Raw genomic sequence first — 23,523 nt, forward strand, 5'->3', positions numbered from 1 at the left:
AAAGGAAGGGAAGGGAAAAGTTCCCCAACATTGTCCAGAAGGTGAGAGTCGGACTGATAGGGAGACTGTGCAAAGGTGGGGGGGGTGTCCGTCCGTCCGTCCATCCTTGTCCTTCCCCAGAGCCCTGCACCCATTCCGCTGCCCCTTCCCCTTTTCCCCAGGAAGGGAGGGAGGGAGGGAGGGAGGGAGGGAGGGGAAAGGCGAGGGGGGGGCCCTCCTGGGGGGTGACCTCTCTGCCCCTCCGCCTCTCCCCGCAGATGCGCCTCAATTAAATTCGGAAATACATTTTTTAATAGGACTTTCACCTCAGCTCCCTCTCGGGCTATTAAACCCATTATGGCAGAGTTAAGTAAAGAACATGCTTTGGGGGGGGGGGGGGGGGGGAGATGGAGAGACGGTCTTGCAGTTGTCAGCGGGTGTTTATGGCCCCCGCCAAGGTTGTCTCCATTAAAGATTCACGAGCCATTTCCGACCGGCCGGACGGCTCAGAGCTCTCCATTAGAGACTGGGCATTGGGGGCGGGGGGGGGGGAGGAAGCTGGGGAGAGGAGGGGGCTGGCCAGTTACTGTCAGGGGGGCTGCTACCTGGCAACACCCACAGACTGTGGCCAGGAAACACTGTGGGGTGCAAAGGATGGTTAAACTTTGGAAGGGACCTTGGAGGTCTTCTAGTCCAACCCCCTGCCTAGGCAGGAAACCCCACAGACAAATGGTTCTCCGACCTCTTCTTAAAAGCTTCCAGTGTTGGGGCATTCACAACTTCTGGAGGCAAGGAGTTCCACGGATTCATTCCCCTCACTGTCATTTTGCTGAATGAGATACGGGGACTCCTGGGCCTATGACTGCAGCTGAGTCCAAAATTCCCATTGCTAAATGAGACAGGCTAATTAAGGCTAATAAAATTTCCATGGAAGGAAAGAAGAGGAGGGGAGCAATGAAAAAGGGAAGGGAAAAGGGGAGGAAGAAGGGAAGGGAATAGAGGAGGGAAGGAAGAAGGGAAGGAAAAAGAGAAGGGAAGGAAGGGAATAGAGGAGGGGAGCAATGAAGAAGGGAAAGGGAAAGGAAAGGAAAAAGGGAAGGGAATAGAGGAGGGAAGCAATGAAGGAGGGAAGGAAGAAGGGAAGGGAAAAGAGAAGGAAAGGAAGAAGGGAAGGGAATAGAGGAGGGAAGAAATGAAGGAGGGAAGGAAGAAGGGAAGGAAAAAGAGAAGGGAAGGAAGAAAGGAAGGGAATAGAGGAGGGGATCAATGAAGAAGGGAAGGGGAAAGGAAAGGAAGAAGGGAAGGGAATAGAGGAGGGAAGCAATGAAGGAGGGAAGGAAGAAGGGAAGGGAAAAGAGAAGGAAAGGAAGAAGGGAAGGGAATAGAGGAGGGAAGCAATGAAGAAGGGAAGAAAAAAGGGAAGGGAAAAGAGGAGAGAAGGAAGAAGAGAATAGAGGAGGGATGCAATGAAGAAGGGAAGGAAGAAGGGAAGGGGAAAAGGAAGAAAAAAGAGAGACAGAATACTTGTCAAGTAAGTTTTGCCCCATTTTACGTCCTTCCTGGTTGCAGTCGGTAAGTGAAACACTGCCATTAATAACATAACAGTTGTTACGGGAAACGGGTTTCTCCATTGACTTGGATCGTCGGAAGGTCGCAGAAGGGGGATCCCGTAACTCCAGGATGCTGCGACCGTCGTAACTATGAGCCTGAAGTGTTGAAATGAATGGCATCTACAAGAATTGCGGGGGGAAGTTGTGGATGCTGAAAATATTTCGATTTAGGGACACCAGCGAACTCTTCCAAGGACTTCCTGCCTTCCCTGAATGGTGGCCACCGGCTCCAGGCTGCCGAAATCCAGGGGATCCCGAGATCCAGTTTTCTACAGGTCTTCCCTGGCATGACTTGCCTGGGCTGGCAGAAGCTGCCCACGAAGACCAACCCCAAGGCGTGATGGGAAGCCTTCGGCCCAGACGTAACCAGGGTTTCGGTGGGGAAACTGTGACTATATCTTAGACCAGGCCGAGTCCAAAAACGCCCCGGGGATTCCTGGACGGATGGCCCTCTGACAAACCAGCCATCGACAGACACACAGGGAGAGGCAACGGCTACACGCCGTACTGTGCAAGAGAGGCAACTGAGAAGCCAAAGAGGGGAGGAGGAGACCGAGACGGCCTCCCCACCAGCAATCAGCCCCCAGGGGAGCACAGAGTAACTCCAAGAGTAACACCCGCACCCACCACCAAGAAGTAAACAGCAGCCCAATCCAGGAAGTGGCAAAGAGGAGCAAACAGGCCAAGCAAAGAATCTCTAAGGCCGCCCCCAGGGGAAGCCCCCAGGATATGAACCCAGAGCAGGCTTTACTAGCACTGATGGTGTTCCCTAGTTGGGTGATGAAATGTCTGCAAGAAAACCAGGCTCAGAGAACACCAAGGACCCCACAGTCCTCCTCCCTCCCTCCCTTCCTTCCTATTTTCTCCTTAACTTAATTTTTCTTTTTCTTTCTTCCTCCCTATTTTCTCCTTCTCGCTTTTTTCTTTCTTCCTTCCTCCTTCCCTCCTTTCCTCCCTCCCTCCTTTCCTATTTTCTCTTTAACTTACTTTTTCTTTCTTTTCTTTCTTCCTCCCTCTCTTCCTATTTTCTCCTTAACTTACTTTTTCTTTCTTTCTTTTCTTTCTTCCTCCCTCTCTTCCTATTTTCTCCTTAACTTAATTTTTCTTTTTCTTTCTTCCTCCCTTCCCATTTTCTCCTTCTCACTTTTTTTTCCTTCTTCCTCCCTCCCTCCTTTCCTACCTCCCTCGTTTCTTATTTTCTCCTTACTTTTTCTTTCTTTCTTTTCTTTCTTCCTCCCTCTCTCCCTATTTTCTCCTTAACTTACCTTTTCTTTCTTTTTTTTCTTTCTTTCTTCCTTCCTCCCTCCCTATTTTCTCCTTCTCACTTTTTTCTTTCTTTCTTCCTCTCTCCCTCCCTCCTTTCCTCCCTCCCTTTCTTATTTTCTCCTTAACTTACTTTTTCTTTCTTTCTTTTCTTTCTTCTTCCCTCCCTCTTTATTTTCTCCTTAACTTGCTTTTTCTTTCTTTCTTTTTCTTTCCTTCTTTCTTTTTCTTTTCTTTCTTTCCTTCTTTCTTTTTTTTCTTTCTTTCCTTTTTTCTTTCTCTTTCTTCCTTTCTCCTTCTCTCTCTCTTGTGGGGTGAGCACACCCCACTCCTTACCAGCACTGATGATGTTCTTTAGTTAGGTCATGAAATGTCTGTAAGAAAACAGCCAAGTTCGGAGATTACCAAAGACCCCACAGTCCTCCTTCTCCTCCTCACTGCACACACCACTCCCTTCTAGCACTGATGATGCTACCTAGACGGGTCATGAAACATCTGAAAGAAAACCACCCAGCTCAGAGACCAACAAGAACATTTCAACCCTGAGCTACAAAGGTTCTCCTTTATTTACTTGTTTCGTTTCCAGCAGCCCAAAAGTTTTTCTTCAAACTTCTGTTACTTCCTGACATCCAAGTGAAGGCTGCCCATCATACAGAATACTTGGTCCCCTTTCACTACCTTCCCCCCCACCCCAAATGCGTCCGCTGGTCAAGAAGGAAACAATAGATTTGTGCGGGCCAAACTGGACCTCGAGCCAAGGAAATGAAAGCCGAAGAAATGAATTTGCAGCTTTAAACGGTGCCATAACGTTGCACGGAGTTTGTTTCTCTCTCTCTCTCTCTCTCTCTCGGATTGGAAGCGAGCTTTTTGCATTTTATTTCCAGGGAAATCAAACACAAATCAATACCGCTTAGAGCTGAAACAGGAGATAAAAGAAATCCCCAACTGCCTCAAAATTTGATTCCAGCTTCTGGGGCTTGAAATATTTGTCCACTTCTGCGCCAGGTGGACTCTGAGAAGTCTCCAATGTTATTTTCTCTGCCCGGGTTAGGCGCCCCGGGGAGGCCACATCGCTCGATTCCTGCTGGTGGGTGGGGCTGGAGGAGATATACGGATGCCCCCCCTCCCTCCCCACTGTCATTTAGAAGACCTGCGAAGACTTGGCTCTCCGCTCAGGCCCTTGGCTGAGAGGGAGAAGGGAGAGCCCTCCTCGCTCCAGCGTCATTCTGTCGTCTCTCTTTCCCCATCTTTTTGCAGATTTTATTTTAATGCCTTCGTTGGATTGCTAGGAGCCAGCGAGAGTGGCTGAGACCCAGACAACATACTCAGTGGGAGGGATGGGCTTACAAGAGTGGGAAAGAGGGCATTCCTCTAAGACAGTCTTTCCCAAACTTGGCAACTTGAAGATGTCCGGACTTCAACTCCCAGAATTCCCCAGCCAGCATTCGCTGGCTGGGGAATTCTGGGAGTTAAAGTCCGGACATCTTCAAGTTGACAAGTTTGGGAAACACTGCTCTAAGAAAGCTAAGCTTGGTTAGTTTAGATCTTGGTTAGCTCAAGGATCCCCTCGCTCGGAGCCCAAGCAGGCTGCCAGGTAGGCGGAGGCTCCTTGGGGTCACCCACCTTTTACTGATGGAAGAAAATGTTTGTAGCCCCAGGATTGAACCGTGGGGTCCTCGGTGCTCTCTGAGCTTGGTGGTTTTCTTGCAGACAATTAATGACCCAACTAGGTAGCATCATCAGTGCTAGAAGGGAGTAGAGGTTGTGGATAGGAGGAGGAGGAGGAGGAGAAGAGAGAGGAAGAAGAAGAAGCTGGAGGAGGAGGAGGAGGACTGTGGGGTCCTTGGTGCTCTCTGAGCTTGGTGGTTTTCTTGCAGACAATTAATGACCCAACTCAGTAGCATCATCAGTGCTAGAAGGGAGTAGAGGTTGTGGAGAGGAGGAGGAGGAGGAGGAGGAGGAGGAGGAGGAGGAGGAGGAGGAGGAGGAGGAGAAGGGAGAGGAAGAAGAAGAAGCTGGAAGAGGAGGAGGACTATGGGGTCCTTGGTGCTCTCTGAGCTTGATGGTTTTCTTGCAGATGTTTCATCACCCAACTAGGGAACATCATCAGTGCTAGAAGGGAGGGGGGTTGTGGAGAGAAGGAGAGGAAGAGGAGGAGGAAGAAGAACAACAACAATAACAAGAACAAGAAGAACAAGAAGAAATGATGATAGATGATGATGGAGTCCTTGGTGCTCTCTGAGCTTGGTGGTTTTCTTGCAGACGTTACATGACCCAACTAGGCAACATCACCAGTGCTAGAAGGGGGCCCCCACTTGCTTCCTATTTCTGTACTCGTGGCTTGCCCCGTCCGTGTGCGTGGAGGTATCCTTGGTGGTTCCCTGATGAGGGCTGATCATCACCCAACTTTTATTCCAACTCGTTTTCCAAACCAGAACAATCTCTCCAGCCGACCATCCATCCAATCCCTCGAGTCGAACTTCCGAAGCTCACGCAGCTCAACCCAGAGCCTGCAGGCCACCTCCAGGCCACCTCCAGGCTTCCTCCAGGGTGGCCCAGAACTCCCCAGGATGCAATGGAGGAGGAGCAGAAGACCCCTCCTTGGAGGCCACCAGAGCACAGAGGCATCTCCTGCCAGAACTGCAGCCTGTTCCGCTGCTGGCGTGCCATTTTTTTGGCAGCTGCAAGCCGAGAGGAGCCAGCCAGCAGTTGCTTCCCTGGGAGAAGCCGAGAAACTGATGAAGAGGCAGATGTTAGCAGACCCCCTGGTGGACACTTTCCTCCCTGCAGGTGGAGATGCTGCCAAAGCAGGGCGCTGCCGCCCTCTAGAGGCCGATGCTGGCATTGCGGTCTGATGGCAACAGCGGAAAAAAGCATCTGAGAACAGGCAGCAGAATCTTCTTCTATGCTCGGCAGAAGTTGAGCGTTAGCCAAAGAAGCCAACACAATCCTGGGTTGCATAAACAAGAGAATCAAAATCACGTGAGGATTGGAACCGCTTTGAAAAGCCTTAGCAAGGCCACACCTGGAATCCGGCATCCGGTTTTGGTCCCCACATTATAACAAAGACGTTGAAACTTTGGGGGAAAAAGTCACAGAGAAGAGCAACGATGATTAGAGGCCTGGAGACTAAGCAAGATGTGGGTATGGCTACTCTAGAGAAAAGGAGGAGGAAGGGGGGACACGATAGCAGTTCTCCAGTATTTAAGGGGCTGCCACAAAGAGGGGGCGGGGGGGGGACTTATTTTCCAAAGCACCACAAGCCAGGAGAAGAAACAATGGATGGGAATTAATCAAGGAGAGAAGCAAACCTGGAAGTAAGGAGAAACTTCCTGAGAGGGAGGACAATTCACCAGTGGAACAGCTGGCCACAAGACATGGTGGGTGCTTCATCGCTGGAGGCCTTTATTTTTTTTTAATATTTTTTTATTTTATCAATTTCATATATACATTCACAATTATATGATCTCATAACTGTTATTAATAATATGTATTTATAACAATTTTTCCCTACAGTTGACAATATACTTGAAAATTGCTTTTTTAACATCCCATAGATCCATCTTATCTTACAACGGTCCTACTTCTTCTTCCCTCCCTCCCTCTTTCCTCCCCTTGTTTCTTCTCTCCTACTCCCCTTACTTCCCTCCCTCCTTCCCCTTCCCTCCTTCTCTCCTTCCCTCCTCCTTCCCTGCTTCCTTCCCTCCTTCCTTCCCTCCTCCTCTCCTTCCTTTCCTCCTTCCTTCCCCCCTTCCTTCTCTCCTACGTTCCCTCCTTTCTTCTCTCCTTGCTTCCCTCCCTCCTTCCTACCCCCCTTTCTTCTCTTTCTTCTCTCCTTCCTTCCTTCCTCCTCTCCTTTCCCTTCTCTCCTTCCCCTTCCTCCCCTATACCCTTCCCCTCTTCTTCCCATTCCCGCTGGAGGCCTTTAAGAAGAGACTCGATAGCCATTTGTCCTGAATGGTAAGGCAGGGATGTCCAACCTTGAGAATTTTAAGATTTGTGAACTTAGCAGTAGCAATAGCAGTTAGACTTATATACCGCTTCATAGGGCTTTCAGCCCTCTCTAAGCGGTTTACAGAGTCAGCATATCGCCCCCACAGTCTGGGTCCTCATTTCACCCACCTCGGAAGGATGGAAGGCTGAGTCAACCTTGAGCCTTGGATGGATAGATAATAGATAAGATAGATAAAGAAGATAGATAGATGATAGATAGATAGATAGATAGATAGATAGATAGATAGATAGATAGATAGAAGATAGATAGATAGATAGATAGATAGATAGATAGATAGATAGATAGATAGAAGATAGATAGATAGATAGATAGATAGAAGATAGATAGATGATAGATGATAGATAGATAGATAGATAGATAGATAGATAGATAGATAGATATAGCATAGCAATAGCAGTTAGACTTATATACCGCTTCATAGGGCTTTCAGCCCTCTCTAAGCGGTTTACAGAGTCAGCATATCCCCCCCCCACAACAATCCGGGTCCTCATTTTACCCACCTCGGAAGGATGGACGGCTGAGTCAACCTTGAGCCGGTGAGATTAGAACCGCTGAACTGCAGATAGCAGTCAGCTGAAGTGGCCTGCAGTACTGCACCCCTAACCACTGCGCCACCTCGGCTCTTCCACTCCCAGAATTCCCCAGCCAACCACAAGGAATTCTGGGAATGGAAGCCCACAAGGACTCCACTAACTGTCCGTCCACAGATTCATTTCCTTGTTTCTCCTGGTATAGGAGGGAGATGCTGACAGTATTTCTCAGTGTTTCTATATATCTGAGGGGCTGCCCCAAGGAAGAGGGATGTATTCTCCAAAGCCCCTGAAGGCAGGACAAGAAGCAATGGGTGGAAACTAATCAAGGAGAGAAGCAACGTGGAATTATGGGGAAACTTCCTGACAGTGAGAACAATTAACCAGTGGAACAGCCTGCCACCAGAAGTTGTGCGTTCTTCATCACTGGAGGTTTTTAAGAAGAAAGGGGACAACTGTTTGTCTGAAATGGCATCAGGTTTCCTTCTCCAGCAGGGGGATGGACTAGAAGACCTCCAAGATCCTTTCCAACTCTGTTATTATTATGAGTCCCCTTCGGGGAAAAGGGCGGCATATAAATGCAATAAATTCAATTATGCATTCTATATTCTGATCAGAAGAGGAGGACTAGAATGACACGATAGCAGGATGCCAATATTTGGGGGGGGGGGCTGCCTCAAAGAAGAGGGGACCCATCTATTCTCCAAAGCCCCCTGAGGACAGGAGAAGCAGCAACCGATGGAAACTCACCAAGGAGAGAAGCAACGTGGAATTAAGGAGAAACTTCCTGTCGGGAAGGACACCCCCAAAATGCAGGAACCCCTGTTCTCATCCGCCTGTTAAAAAGTCTTTGAACCGGGGTCCCCCTTGCTGTCTTTGGTGCCTTACTGCCCCCTTGTGGCCCTTCGTGAAACTCGCCAGCCCATCCTGACCCTGGCGCAGAGCATCTCCCATCCCAAACAAACTCCATGTGGCTGGACTCAGCAGGCGGCGGCGGCAGCAGCATGGGTCCAGGGCCCCAGCGAAGAGGCGGCTGCCCACTGCAGGGCATCGTGCCAGGAGGGCCTCTGCTTTCTGCCATTGGCATCTTTTGTGTGAGTTCAGGGAGCGAATGACCTCCAGAAGCTAAGCTGGATTGGGCTTGGGCGATATTTGGATGGGAGGTTAAACCAGAGGGGCTCTCCTGTGTTTTAATCTCTGGACTTTTTGTCCCACAGGGGACCCCCCCAAAAAAATCTCCTTTCCCCCCAACTAAGTGGGCCTCTTTCTGCCTTCTTCTCCCGGGGCGCCCGCAATATGGGTCAACAGTCAGCAGATCTGAACAAAGAAAACACAACACCTTTGTGTCGACGTCAGCAAAAGAAAGAAAGAAAAACAACCCTTAATAAAAACCCGTTTCTTTTTTAAACTTCTTTTTAAAAACGACTTTTAATTTATCGGAGGAGGTGCAGACACCCGGCGTTCCTACACAAGATGCAGTCAAAGTGTTTTGCCCCACTTAAAAAGAACGGCACGCAACCCACAACCATGTCCTGGAGAGGTTTTGAAATACTTCAAATAGATTACTGTTATTATTATTATTATTTTTAAGAGATCCGTGTTGATTCCGGGGGGCTGCCCAGAATGCTGATGAGATGCTGTCGTATTTTTGTGCAAATAGGAACAAACAGTTGCTGTTGAGGCAACGTTGTTCTTTTGAACCAACACACACACACACACATATCCCCAGTTGTTTTAATTCACGCACGCACACCTTTGCAAACTGATCGTTTCCACCTTTAGATGAAAAGTTGGCACGGAACTAATAGTTAATAGCTAAAATCCAATAACTTTTGATTGAGCAACTCGTCTGATAGAGCCATGATCGCTAACCTCTGGCACACATGCCGGAAGTAGCATGCAGAGGCATCCCTCTGCGCACGCCAGCTGTCGCACGTAGCTCTTCCGGGTTCCGGCGTGCACATGCGGGAGTGCTAGAAACCAGAAGAGCGCTTCCCTGGTGCACACGCGCCGGCCAGCTGGTCTTTGCACATCCATGCGCTCCAGAGACCAGAAGACGAAGTGACCAGCGCGCATGCTGGAAATTGGAAGCTCAGCTCACGCCGGGGAAATGCTCTTCCAGTTTCTGGTGCTCCCCTGCAGGCACATGCACAAGCACACGCCCGTTTCGGCACAGTGCCGAAAAGGTTCACCGACACTGCTTGGGGATCAATGGCTTTTTTGACCAGTGGACTTCAACTCCCAGAATTCATTGCGGACTCGGGAATTCTAGAGCCATGTTTCTCCCTTTTCAGGCAGGCGGACTTCAATTCCCAGCATCCTCCAATCAATTGGGCAGCTTTCAGATGAGTGGACTTCAACTCCCAGAATTCCCCCGTTTTGCTAATCCGCTCCTCTGAACGTTACTACAGTTGAGAAACACGATTCCAGACCTCTGATAAGCAAAAAGCAGAGAATTCTCCCCCCCGAAAACAGCCTGTTCTGACTTTTCCTGACCGTGGCATTTTAAAACGAGAGGTAGAAGCCAACTTTCCAGACTGGAAAAATTAAAATTTGCAAACCAAAGCCCCTCCCCACCTCCCCGAGGCGAGATTTCCCCGCACCCCTCCACCTGACCTCTATCCCGCCAGGAGCCCAACTCTGCCACCGCAAACCGATTCAGCTCCCGAGAGTCCAGGAGCATTAAAACCGACAAGTGTTAAAACAAACAAACCCACAGGATTTGTGCGCTCGGGACGAACGGAAGTATCCAGAGACTGAAAAAGGGCCACCTGGGCGGCTTTCTTTCCGTTTTTAACCTGGGGAAAAAAAGGCATTCGGTGAACACTGTGGAGAGAGTCCCTGAAGGAGGAAGGAAAGCAGGTGGAGACATCCCTTCGGAGCGCACCTTCCCACGCCGCGGGTGAGGTGTGCCAAAGCGTGCCACGCTTGCCGCCTTCCCCTGGCGCACGTCAGAAAGTTTTTCCAGGGTGACTTTTTTGTCCCTTTCACATTCTCAACAGGAAACGTTTCCAGCAGGGGAAGAAAGACGATTGTCCCAGGCGGGCAGCCGTGATGCCAGCCAAGACGGCTTGAGGGCCCCCCCTCCCCCCGGTCCTCAGCTGCCCCCTTGGTCGCTCTGCCCGGGCAAATCGGGGCAGCTGGGAGAGGAGAGATCCTTGATCATCTTCTGCTTCTTCCTCTGAATGAGTTTTCCACCCGTGAAGCCCAGCACGCCGCCTCCCAAAGCCGCCGCCAGTCCAGCCACCTTAAAGCCGGCCAGGAGCCCGATGGGCCCCCCCACGATTCCCCCCAGGAGGGCGCCAGCCACCGGGAGGGCGGCCAGTTTGTAGGTCGCAGCCTGGGGAAAAGAGAGGGGCAGAGAAAGGGTCATTTGAAGAGCGGGGTGGGTGGGTGGGGGTCTCCTTGGCATCATCCGGCAACCCCACCCTCCCTGTAAGCAGGAAAAGACAGACTGGGGAGGATGGGTAATGGAGTCCTCCCGGCTTGCAAGCCGAGAGCAGCTGGTCGAGACCCACCTTGGATAAACTCTGGGTCCCCTCCTCCACATTCGCGACGGCAGTGCAGACGTTCTCTTCGATCCGGTCGACTTTCTCCTGCTGGGTCTACGAGAAAATCATTTACATATCAAGGACAGGACAGGACACAAAAGGTGGCAAAAGGGGATCATGTGACCAAGGGGGGGTGTGTGGCTGCCAGCATTGCTGCCGGTTCGCTGCGTGTGCAATTTTGCGTGCGCGTTCTCGCTTCGCTCGCGCACACAGTTGCCCATAAATAGGTCTGCCCATGTGCAGAACATTAGAAAATGGGGGAGAAACCCATGCTGCGCTGACCAGGGAACCAGTTTGGAGGCCTGGGTCGCTGTTGAGTCTGGCAACCCAGGCCAGCAAAACCGGTCCAAACCAGTAGGAATCCACCTTTGCATGTGACCATGATAGAGAGAGAGAAAGGGAGAAAGATGATGATAGATAGATAGATAGATAGATAGATAGATAGATAGATAGATAGATAGATAGATAGATAGATAGATGATAGATAGATAGAAGATAGACAGACAGACATTTAGATAAGAGAGAGATATGAGATAGATATAGTGGGATAGAGATATAGAGATAGAAGATAGACATAGATAAGAGAGAGAGATGAGATATTGATATGATATGTGATATATGATATATAGAGAGAGAGGAGGGAGAGAGAAGATAGACAGAGAGTTAGTTAGGTAGGCAGATAGACAGACATAGATAAGAGAGAGATATGAGATATTGATATAGGGATGGATGGATGGATGGATAGATAGATAGATAGATAGAGGGAGAGAGAGCGAGAGAGAAGATAGACAGACAGAGTTAGGTAGACAGACACATAGATAAGAGAGACAAATTAGATATTGATATGATATATAGAGATATAGAGATAAAGCGATATAGGCAATATAGACATAGAGAGAGACAGATATATATATATATACACACACATACATACATACATACATACATATATACATATAGATGTAGATTAGATATGATATATAGATGAATGAATCAGTTGCCAAGCATCTGAATTTTGATCACGTGACCTGGGGGAGGCTGAACGATTGTGTGCGAACTGCCAACTGGGCAGTTTCCATGTTTCCAGAGAAACCAGCCGTGCTCTACTTACATTAACAAGCAGGGAAAACTCGGTCACCAGAGTGCAGAGTTCTATCAGATCCTAAGGAAAAAACCCCAAACGTTACTTGGTTCATCTTTTTTTATTAACTGTTATTAGTTTATCAAAATATGATACAATGACAAAAGAAAAACAATGAGAGAAAAGGGTAGAGTTAGTGCAGTAGAATAAGGTCATAACATACAACCTCAACTTTTTTACTTTTACGTAATAATATGTACCAGCCATTTCTAGAAACAACATCGGCAAAACCAAAATTTCATATATATTTTTTCGCCTCCAGCACAAAGTCCAGAAACGGTTTCCAAATAGAAACAAAAGTAATTGTGGGTTTTTCCCCCCCTTGAATCAAAGCAGCGAATTTAGCTACAATTGCTAACTCCATCAACTTTTGCAGCTGTTGACCTCTGGGTGGAAATCAAAGGGTCCATTTTTTGTGCATAAAGTAAACTTTCGGCCATCAACTTATATAACATCAAAGTTCTATTTTTTTTTCCAAGTTATTTGTCCATTAGGCCAGTGGTTCCCAAACTTGGCAACTTTAAGACTTGTGGACTTCAACTCCTAGAATTCTTCAGCCAGGCTGAAGAATTCTGGGAGTTGAAGTCCACAAGTCTTAAAGTTGAATTCTGGGAGTTGAAGTCCACAAGTCTTAAAGTTGCCAAGTTTGGGAACCACTGCATTAGGCCAAAAGAAAAGTCTCTGATTTCATCTTTATATTCACTTTAAGAATCTGCTGTATGAATCCAATATTTCTCTGCTTTGTCCCCTGTCCATCAAAAGTGATAAATGTCCCTTCTTTACCCTTGCATTTCCAGCATTTGAAACACCTTTATGCATTCTTGACAACATCCGGTGATAAATACTAACTGTACATCACTTTATAAAAGTTTTCTTTTGAATTATAATTTAGTGTAAATTTTAGACCTTTCATCCACCAAAACGTTATTGCTGGGAATGAGTCAGCAAGGTTTTGGGGCTGATATCACTTTAAGAGCCTGTAATAAGAAGAGGCCCTGTTGCAGCCTATCTCTCTCTCCGTGTGTGCTTCTGTGCTGTAATTGCTGATTGTTTGAGGTCTGACTTAAACTATGTGTATGTATTTAGTCTTTGGAGATAAACCACTATTTAACTACAAACCTCTGTTTGCTGTATTTGCTCCTGGATTGTCTCACATAGAAACACTGTGCGCACTCTGACATAAAATAATGATGGGATGTGCAACTTACCTCTTCTAACACTTCCCAGGATTCTGCAGCATTTTGATCCTGGGGGATTTCAGGTAACGGAGCAAAAATCTGGCTGAGGGAATTTTCTCCGTTTTCGGCACTAGAGAAAGTTTCTGAAGGAGAGAACAACACACAGTCACTGTGTGCCCTTATTAACACAATAAACATATGTACCGGCACAACCACACAATTACAGCCCTGGCAATGAATTTCATGAAGCATCCTGCCCCAAGGGACAAAAGAGAAATTACAGGTAAACGTACGATCACAATTGAGCCCAAAATATATGTCGTTAAGTGAGACATTTATTTGTACAGTGAGTTTTACCCCATTTTGCGAACTTTCTTGCCACGGTTGTTAAGTGAATCAGTACAGTTGTTAAGTTAGTCACTCGGTTGTTAGCTGAATCTGACTTCCCCACTAACTTCGTTCATCAGATCACAAAAGGGATCACATGACTCCGGGAGACTGCAACCGTCATAAATATGAGTCAACTGTCATAAATATGAGTCATCTGAATTTTGATGGCTTGGCCCCAGGGATGCTACAACAGTTGTAAGTGTGCAAAATAGTCATCAGTCCCTTTTTTCAGTGCTGCTGTAACTTCAAACTGTCACTAAACCAACAGTTGTAAGTCCAGAACTAGCTGCAATTGTTTGTAAGGTGTGGTTATAAGTATGAAAAATGAGAGGGCGGGGAGAGAGAGATGAGGGAGGGAGGGAGGGAGGGAGATGATAGATAGATAGATAGATAGATAGATAGATAGATAGATAGATAGATAGATAGATAGATAGATGATAGATAGATGATAGAGAGATAGACAGACAGACAGACAGACAGATAGATATGGATGGAGGTAGATGATAAATAGATGGATGGATGAGAAGCGTCTTCATAGAAAAAGTCCCAGTTGCCTCTTGGAAAAAAAACACCTTTGGGACAACCCTGACCTGGATGGCTGAGAATCTCCAGAGATGCCCAGGATAAAAAAAAAGAATCTAATAAATAAATAAACGGCACCTGTTCCTTCAACAGTGGTGGAGCGAGTCAAAGCCGCCTCCGGCTCTCTGAACTGCCTTTTCAGCGCTTCGGCCGACTCCGAATGCAGCTGCAAAAATTCTTTTATGGCCACCGAAGCCTCTCCTTTGACGGGATCAATCATCCTCTGCAGAGTCAGGATATCTTCCTTCCGGACTCGGGCGCAAAGGTTCTCCATCTCTCGGATATTTGCTCGCAGCTGCTGCGATATTCAAAAACAACGAAAAACAAGTCACCCCTTTTATCTCCGTCGAAAGCATCGATTGCAAATCAGGCTAAGACCTCCGAGGAGTCCTGTTGACTTACAACAGTTCACTTAATGACCATTCAGCATTACAAGGGCACTCAAAAAAGGGACTTGTGACTGTTTTCACACTTACGGCCAATAGAACATTCCCCATAGTCACGCCGTCCAAATTCAGATGTGGAAAACAAAACAGTCACAAATCACTTTTTCCCAGCGCTTTTGTAACTTCCGTCACCAATCAAAGGGTTAGGAATCCAGGATTATCTATAATGCTGGCGGGGGAACGCAGGGAATTGAAGTCCATGTGTCTCAGAGTGGCTAAAGTTGGAAAAATCTTAAAATACATGAAAAGGAGCCACTGTCAACCCTGAAGCCATTCTGGAGCATCTTCAGGGCTGCCTCCAGCAAGGCTGGTTGGAGCTGTGGGAATGGGAGCTGGGGAGGGGAGTGGAGTAAAGATAGCAAGGGTTGCCCTGATTAAATCATGAGCCTCGAGCCAAGCTTCAAAAGAAATCCAGTTATTTATTAGGAGCTTCGTGTCAGCACAGTTCCAAGTGAAGCCAACTCTGACCTCATGTAGAGCCAAGGTGGCGCAGTGGTTAGGGTGCAGTACTGCAGGCCATTTCAGCTGACTGTTATCTGCAGTTCAGCGGTTCAAATCTCACCGGCTCAAAGGTTGACTCAGCCTTCCATCCTTCCGAGGTGGGTGAAATGAGGACCCGGACTGTGGGGGGGGGGATATGCTGACTCTGTAAACCGCTTAGAGGGGGGCGAAAGCCCTATGAAGCGGTATATAAGCCTAACTGCTATTGCTATTGCTATAGATGTCAACATTCCACACGGATCTCAGGTTACAGTAGCTGGGTTGAGTCAGGTGTATCCGTTGGGTAAGGTGATTTATGACACAGAGTGAGGGGAGGAAAGGAACAGGGGCAAAGTTCAGAAGCAGATAAGACAAAGCAAAAGAAACAGCTGCAAATAAGAATTGAATGCCTAATGAAGCTGTTAATAAATCACTGGTTTTTGCATTACAATATTGGTTCGCTTATCATTAATCAGGCATCGTTAGGAAACTTTACAGTAATTCATGTTCCAGCCCTGACCCTGTTTCCCCCCCTCCCCTCAAGGTGTGTCATCAGTCAGACTCTCCAACTAGAGATCACTCCCCTCCGGCCACTGTGGGTAACCTCGGAGACGGCCTTGACGGAGATACGGCTGGAATGTTCTTTTGTTTTCGAGAGCAGGCCAGCAATGCTTTGCGAGCATTGTAGCAGGGGTGAAATGCTACCGATTCAGGCTGGTTCAGCCGAACCGGTAGTAAAAAAATACCAAAAAAAGGTTTTTTAAAAAAAGTTCCGACGATCACACGTCACACAGCTGATCTTCGGGAGTTTTTAAAAAAACACTTTTTAAGTATTTCTTTTACTACAGTTTCTCTGGAAACGTGGGGGTGGGGTCCGTTTTTGCTCCCAGCGGGCTTCCCTGAAGCCTGCTAGGCCAAAAAGAGGAGGTGGAGGGTGGAAAGAAAGAAAGAAAGAAAGAAAGAAAGAAAGAAAGAAAGAAAGAAAGAAAGAAAGAAAGAAAGAAAGAAAGAAAGAAAGAAAGAAAGAAAGGGAAAAGAGGAAAAGAGGGGCGACGTTATCCCAGCTCTGCTTTCCCCAGGGATGATCTACCAAGGGTTCATTTTCCCAACAAGAACTATGCCGTCTTCTCCCACGGACGTCTATAGCCGCCGTCCCCTTACCTGGACGGTACGGCCGGCGTTGATATGTTCTTCGTGCAGTTTGTCCCACAGCCTGCACCTCTGATACTGAAGGCAACAGAGAGAAAAGAAGAGCAGGTATCAAAAACACGGCACTTCCTCCATCAGCCCCCCGTCAAACCACACAAGTATTTGGAATTTTGCTTTTGGCCACTTTTCTTGGGGAAGTGGGAAGCTCTCGAGAAATGACACCTGAGACATTTCTCCGTTGGAGGGAGCGTGGATCTCTGAATTTCAACAAGCGGCAGTTTCTGGAAGTGGGATCAACGCCCAACGTTTATGCTGAAAATTAATTCATCAAAATAAATTTCCTGACAGGGAGAAGAATGAATCAGTGGAACGACTTGCCTCCAGAAGTTGTGGATGCTCCAAGCCTGGAGGTGTTTAAGAAGAGATTGGGCAGCCATTTGTCTGGAATGATATATGGCTTCCTGCTCTACCAGGGGGTGGACTAGATGACCTCCAAAGTCCCTTCCAACTCTACTCTCTACTCTGTCCTGTTCCATATCTGACCTATCCTATTGTATTCTATTCTATTGTAATATTCTGCATTCTATTGTAATATTCTGCATTCTAATATTTCTATTCTATTCTAATATTCTGAATTCTATTCTAATATTCTGCATTCTAATATTTCTATTCTATTCTAATATTCTGCATTCTATTCTATTCTAAATATTCTGCATTCTAATATTTCTATTCTAATATTCTGCATCCTAATATTTCTATTCTATTCTAATATTCTGCATTCTATTCTATTCTAATATTCTGCATTCTATTCTATTCTAATATTCTGCATTCTAATATTTCTGTTCTATTCTAATATTCTGCATTCTAATATTTTTATTCTATTCTAATATTCTGCATTCTATTGTATTCTAATATTCTGCATTCTAATATTTCTATTCTATTCTAATATTCTGCATTCTATTGTATTCTAATATTCTGCATTCTAATATTTCTATTCTATTCTAATATTCTGCATTCTATTGTATTCTAATATTCTGCGTTCTATTCTATTCTAATATTCTGAATTATATTCTATTCTAATATTCTGCATTCTAATATTTCTATTCTAATATTCTGTTCTATTCTATTCTAATATTCTGCATTCTAATATTTCTTCTATTCTATTCCTATATTCTGCATTCCATTCTATTCTCCACTCCACTCTGCCAAACTATTTCAATTTGCTTATTGATGAAGCAGGCAGCAAAGGGACATTTTTCAAGAGAGATGTAAAATTAATTCGTTCTTTAATCACATTAGTATAGCTGCCCATCTCAGTCACTCTGGATGGCTTACACAGTAATAACCAAGAATGTGCAAAAACCATTAAAACAACCAATTTAAGTTAAAAGATTTTTTAAAATAGTATGCCTCTCCTGCCAGTCCTCCCTAAGATCCTTTTTTTTTTATTTAAAGAAAACAATTCACCTTCTCGATATTGATCTGATGTTTCCTTAACCGCTCCAGATCTGTGGGAATGGCCACTTTAATGAACTTCTGGATGGCTGGCTCGAGGCGACGCAAATTAACTTTTTCTTCATCTTTAGACATCTTTGGTGGTTTCAACCTGCACGGCGTAGCGCTCCGGTTACCTAGACGCAATTCGAAAGATTATTTATAGATGAATACAGTAAGGAAATCATAGAATCACAGAATTAGTAAGTAGAATAGAATAGAATAGCAGAGTTGGAAGGGACCTCAGAGGTCTTCTAGCCCAACCCCCTGCCTAGGCAGGAAACCCTACACCACTTCAAGCAAATGTTTGTCCAATCTCTTCTTAAAAACTTCCAGTGTTGGAGGAATTATAACTTCTGGAGGCAACTTCTGTTCCACTGATTAATTGTTCTGACTGTCAGGAAGTTTCTCCTCAATTCTTAGTTGCTTCTCTCCTTGATTAGTTTCCACCCATTGCTTCTTGTCCTGCCCTCAGGTGCCTTGGAGAATAGTTTGACTCCCTCTTCTTTGGGGCAGCCCTTGAGATATTGGAAGACTCCTATCATGTCTCCCCTAGTCCTTCTTTTCATTAAACTAGTCATCCCCAGCTGCTGCAACCATTCTTCGTATGTGATAACAGAATAACAAACTTGGAAGGGACCCTGAAGGTCTTTTAGTCCAACCCCTTGCTCAAGCAGAAGACGTTATACCATTTCAGACAAATGATGCTCCAATCTCTTGTTAAAAACTTCCACTGTTGGAGCATTCACAACTTCTGGAGGCAAGCAGTTTCACTGGTTACAATACAATAGCAGAGTTGGAAGGGACCTTGGAGGTCTTCTAGCCCAACCCCCTGCCTAGGCAGGGAACACTACATCGTTCCAGACAAATGGCTATCCAACATCTTCTTAAAGACTTCCAGTGTTGGGGCATTCACAACTTCTGGAGGCAAATTCTGTTCCACTGATTCATTGTTCTAACTGTCAGGAAATTTCTCCTCAGTTCTAAGTTGCTTCTCTCCTTGATTAGTTTCCACCCATTGCTTCTTGTCCTGCCCTCAGGTGCCTTGGAGAATAGCTTGACTCCCTCTTCTTTGGGGCAGCCCTTGAGATATTGGAAGACTCCTATCATGTCTCCCCTAGTCCTTCTTTTCATTAAACTAGTCATCCCCAGCTGCTGCAACCATTCTTCGTATGTGATAACAGAATAACAAACTTGGAAGGGACCCTGAAGGTCTTTTAGTCCAACCCCTTGCTCAAGCAGAAGACGTTATACCATTTCAGACAAATGATGCTCCAATCTCTTGTTAAAAACTTCCACTGTTGGAGCATTCACAACTTCTGGAGGCAAGCAGTTTCACTGGTTACAATACAATAGCAGAGTTGGAAGGGACCTTGGAGGTCTTCTAGCCCAACCCCCTGCCTAGGCAGGGAACACTACATCGTTCCAGACAAATGGCTATCCAACATCTTCTTAAAGACTTCCAGTGTTGGGGCATTCACAACTTCTGGAGGCAAATTCTGTTCCACTGATTAATTGTTCTCACTGTCAGGAAATTTCTCCTCGGTTCTAAGTTGCTTCTCTCCTTGATTAGTTTCCACCCATTGCTTCTTGTTCTGCCCTCAGGTGCTTTGGAGAATAGCTTGACTCCCTCTTCTTTGGGGCAACCCCTGAAATATTGGAAGGCTGCTATCATGTCTCCCCTGGTCCTTCTTTTCATTAAACTAGACATATTCCCAGTTCCTGCAACCGTTCTTCATGTGTTTTAGCCTCCAGTCCCCTCATCCTCTTTGTTGCTCTTCTCTGCGCTCTTTCTAGAGTCTCAACATCTTTTCTACATCGTGGCGACCAAAACTGAGTGCAGTACCTTAGAGGTCATCTAGTTCAACCCTAGGAGCCGAAGTGGCACAGTGGTTAGAGTGCTGGACTGCAGGCTACTTCAGCTGACTGCGGTTCTGCAGTTCAGCGGTTCAAATCTCACCGGCTCAGGGTTGACTCAGCCTTCCATCCTTCCGAGGTGGGTGAAATGAGGACCCGGATTGTTCTTGGGGGCGATATGCTGACTCTGTAAACCGCTTAGAGAGGGCTGAAAGCCCTGTGAAGCGGTATATAAGTCTAACTGCTATTGCTATTGCTATTCATGAACTGAAGAAGCTTCTGGGATGAGAAGTGAAACAAGTTTAAGGAAAAACGAAGACAAAAAAAAGTTTTGAAAAAGCAACTTTGGGACAACCGTGACCTGAATGACTGAGAATCTCGGCAGACATTTCTGACTGTGAGAACGACTAACCAGTGGAACAGAAGTTGCCTCCAGAGGTTGTGGGGGCTCCACCACTGGAGGCTTTTAAGAAGAGATCGGACCTCCATTTGTCTGAAATGGTCTAGGGTCTCCCTGCTTGGGCAGGGCTGATTGGACTAGAACAGTGTTTCTCAACCTTGGCAACTTGAAGATGTCCGGACTTCAACTCCCAGAATTCCCCAGCCAGCATTCGCTGGCTGGGGAATTCTGGGAGTTGAAGTCCAGACATCTTCAAGTTGACAAGGTTGAGAAACACTGTCCTAACCACTGCTGGGGAATTCTGGGAGTTGAAGTCCAGACATCTTCAAGTTGACAAGGTTGAGAAACACTGTCCTAACCACTGCTGGGGAATTCTGGGAGTTGAAGTCCGGACATCTTCAAGTTGCCAAGGTTGAGAAACACTGGACTAGATGACCTCCAGGGTCCCTTTCAACTCTGTTATTCAGTTGTTCTGTTCTGAGTCTGCCGGTGAAGGGAAGTGTTATGAGCTATCTATTCCACTGGTCCTTACCTTCAGGAAATTCCACCTACCTGCTCCATCATTTCAGCCCCTTTTCTGGTCTTTCCCTCCCAGACGAGCACAGAACTAGCCCCCTTCTCTCCTCCCCTTGGCAACCATTTGGATATCCAAAAACTGCCTCCCCACCAAACTTCTCTTCAGCACCTAACATACCCAGGTCTTTTCCCTTGTCTTCAAAGGACCTGTTTCCAGGTCCTTCGCACTCCGGGTGACTTTCCCTGAACTCACTCCAGGTTGTTAGCTGTTAGTTTCTATCCCCTGCGGAGTCCGGTGTCCCATATTCTGAGTGCAACCTGGCCAAGAGAGAGCAGAATTATTACTACAATTATTCCATAGATCTAGAGTCTGTATTCCTCCTCATACATCCCTAAATAGCTTCTCGAAGCTCCACTGTACGGTAGGCTCGCCAAAGCTGGTTCAAACTCTTCTCCAGGTTTTCAGGGACAGTTTGGACACCAACAAAAAAGAAGCAACCGGAAGATAATTATTTGTAGCTCAGGGTTGAACGGGGGGGCGGGGGGGTTGAAGGGATTCCTGGGTGCTCTCTGAGGTTCTTTGGTTTCTGGAAATATCAGAAGGATATTTCCTGAATATCATCAATGGGAGAAGGGAGTGGGGCTTGCAAGTTTGCAAGTTTAATAACATTTATATGATGTGCTAGATTTTAAAGTAACATGATTGTACTTGTATACTGTTGCTTTTTTAATTCTAATGTAAAAATAGGAAGTTGAATATATTGACAGATAGTAGAAATACACCGAAGGGAGGAGCAGAGGGAAAGAAGAAAGAGGGGTAGAGAGGGTGGGAGAGAGGATCGGAGGGAGGGTGAGATGGAAGGGAGGGAGTGTATTGGGAGAGAGGAGTGATAGAGGTGGAGGGGAAGTAGGGTAGGGGGGAATGTTGGAGGGGAGAAAGGAAAGTTGGAGGGGGGTGAAAGAAAGGGTGTATGGAGGGTTGAAGTGGTATATTGGGTTTGTATTTTGGGGAGTATTGTTGACAAGGATGGCTGTGTTTATTGCTCAATGTTATATGGCCCCGGTTTATGCACAGTATACATGTGACTGTATGAAATGAAAATGAAAAAAAAAACATATTGAAAACATAACATTTATATGCCGCCCAATCCCGTAGGACTCCGGGCGGCTAAGGAGGGTGGGAAGAGGATGAAGAGGAGGCAGCAGGAGGAGAACAATGACCGTGGAGCGTGGTTGTTTCCTTGCAGACGTTTCACTACTCAATTAGGTAACATCGTCAGTGCTAGAAGGAAGAGGGGTTTGTGGGGAGAGGGAGAGGGAGGGGAGGAGAAAGGGAGAGAGGGAGAGAGGGAGAACAGGTGAGAAGGAGGCAGGGGGGAGGTGAGGAGGATGCAATAGGTGGGGAGGGGGGAAAGGGGGAGGGAGAGGTGAGGGGGGGAGGGGAGGTGAAAAGGCGGGGGGGGGATTGTGGGGTCTCTGGTGCTCTCTGTGGCTGGTTGTTTTCTTCCAGATGTTCAGCAAAGCTACAGCATAGTAAACGGATTCTCTGGCTGGGTGTAGATTTTATTCCATTTTGAATGGTAGTTTTAGGGCTGCCGCATCCTTCCTGCTTCCGCTGGTTGGGGTCTGCCCAGAATAACTGCGGGTGGGTGAATTGGATGAAGCCAAAACAGCAGAGGAAGCCCAGACACCCCCCCCCATCACCCCCACCCCAATCCCGGCCTCTTTCTGCCTGCCAGGCTCCACCCTGGGATCTCCTGGTGGTCTCCCCTCCCAGCCCTGCCTCGCTTCCTGCCCAGCCAAAGTGTGGGGGGGGGGAGGTTTGTCAGGCGGAGGGGAGGGGGCTCTCCTGCCCCGCCGCCTTCGCCTGTGAGCTGGACTACGTAACCCTCCCCCAGCCCCCCCATTCCCTGGCTGAGGGCGATGGGAGTTGTAGTCCCACACCTCGTGGCTGGGTGAATGCCCCCCGCCGGGCCCCCTTCCCTCGCCGGACTCACCTCTCCGCCGCCTCCTCCTTCCCTCGCCGACCCGTCTCCCCCGGCGGCCCCACCGGCTGCGGCCCCGCTACGACCCCCCACCACTCACTTGCCTCGAACCCGGAAAAGAGAGAGAGAGAGAGAGAGGAAGTAAACAGGAAAGGGCGGAGCCCCCTGACCATAGAGGCCTCCAGAGCGTCCCTTCCACCAGCCGGAGGCGGGATTTCCGGCGCGCGTGAGCTGCACCGCCCCGCCCCTCTCGGCTGAGCACGTGATCCTCAGGTGGGGAGAGGAGGAGGGCGGGGGAAGGAGGGAGGCAGAGGAAGGATGGGGAGAGAGAGAGAGAGAAACAGAGATAGCTACCAAGATATAGATGGATTAATGGATGGACATAAAGGGATAGATAATAAAGCTACATAAAGGATATATGAGGTAAATAGAATGAACGCATGAACGAGAGAGAGAGAAATAGTGGGTAGGTACAGTAAGTAGTAGATAGATGGTTGACAGAAAGATGGTGGATGGATGGATGCATAGATAGATAGAGAGATGGATGGATGGATGTAGATAGATAGATAGATAGATAGATAGATAGATAGATAGATAGATAGATAGATAGATAGATAGATAGATAAGAGAGAGAGAGAATATTATAGGATAGATACAGTAAATGTGAGATGAGATAGTGAGAGATGACAGATAGGTAGGTAGGTAGGTAGGTAGGTAGGTAGGTAGGTAGGTAGATAGATAGATAGATAGATAGATAGATAGATAGATAGATAGATAGATAGATAGATAGATAGATAGATAGATAGAGAAATGGGTGTGGATAGAGAGAGAGATGTAGATAGAGAGATAGAGATGGATGTAGATAGATAGATAGATAGATAGATAGATAGATAGATAGATAGATAGATAGATAGATAGATAGATAAGAGAGAGAGAGATATTAGAGATTATACAGTA

At 46.9% G+C, this 23,523-nt stretch overlaps 1 protein-coding gene across 2 annotated transcripts; it reads right to left on the reverse strand.

The window, feature by feature from the left end:
- Positions 1–8,806: 8,806 nt before the first annotated feature.
- On the reverse strand, positions 8,807–22,685 carry LOC116523483 (syntaxin-17-like). Of its 2 annotated transcripts, none has more exons than XM_032238599.1 (9): positions 22,579–22,685; positions 20,760–20,899; positions 17,782–17,945; positions 16,327–16,392; positions 14,318–14,534; positions 13,298–13,410; positions 12,060–12,110; positions 10,916–11,002; positions 8,807–10,737 (listed from the first exon to the last, which is right to left on the reverse strand). In XM_032238599.1, the coding sequence occupies exons 3-9, from the start codon at positions 17,902–17,904 to the stop codon at positions 10,495–10,497; spliced, it is 900 nt and encodes a 299-aa protein (XP_032094490.1). In that variant the 5' UTR covers positions 17,905–17,945; positions 20,760–20,899; positions 22,579–22,685; the 3' UTR covers positions 8,807–10,494. The 2 variants fall into 2 exon arrangements, with proteins under 2 accessions (XP_032094490.1, XP_032094489.1); XM_032238598.1 differs by having other exon boundaries at positions 14,318–14,537.
- Between the last annotated feature and the right edge of the window lie 838 nt (positions 22,686–23,523).

Source organism: Thamnophis elegans, unplaced genomic scaffold, assembly GCF_009769535.1.
Source record: "Thamnophis elegans isolate rThaEle1 unplaced genomic scaffold, rThaEle1.pri scaffold_357_arrow_ctg1, whole genome shotgun sequence".
NCBI classification, from domain to species: domain Eukaryota; kingdom Metazoa; phylum Chordata; class Lepidosauria; order Squamata; family Colubridae; genus Thamnophis; species Thamnophis elegans.

Excerpts from the sequence above, each read along its gene's own strand:
- LOC116523483 (XM_032238598.1), bottom strand. The coding sequence starts at position 17,904 with ATGTCTAAAGATGAAGAAAAAGTTAATTTGCGTCGCCTCGAGCCAGCC. Across the intron at positions 16,393-17,781 it reads ATCAGATCAATATCGAGAAG|TATCAGAGGTGCAGGCTGTG; the intron begins GTGAATTGTTTT and ends TGTTGCCTTCAG. Across the intron at positions 13,411-14,317 it reads CACCACTGTTGAAGGAACAG|AAACTTTCTCTAGTGCCGAA; the intron begins GTGCCGTTTATT and ends TCTCTCCTTCAG.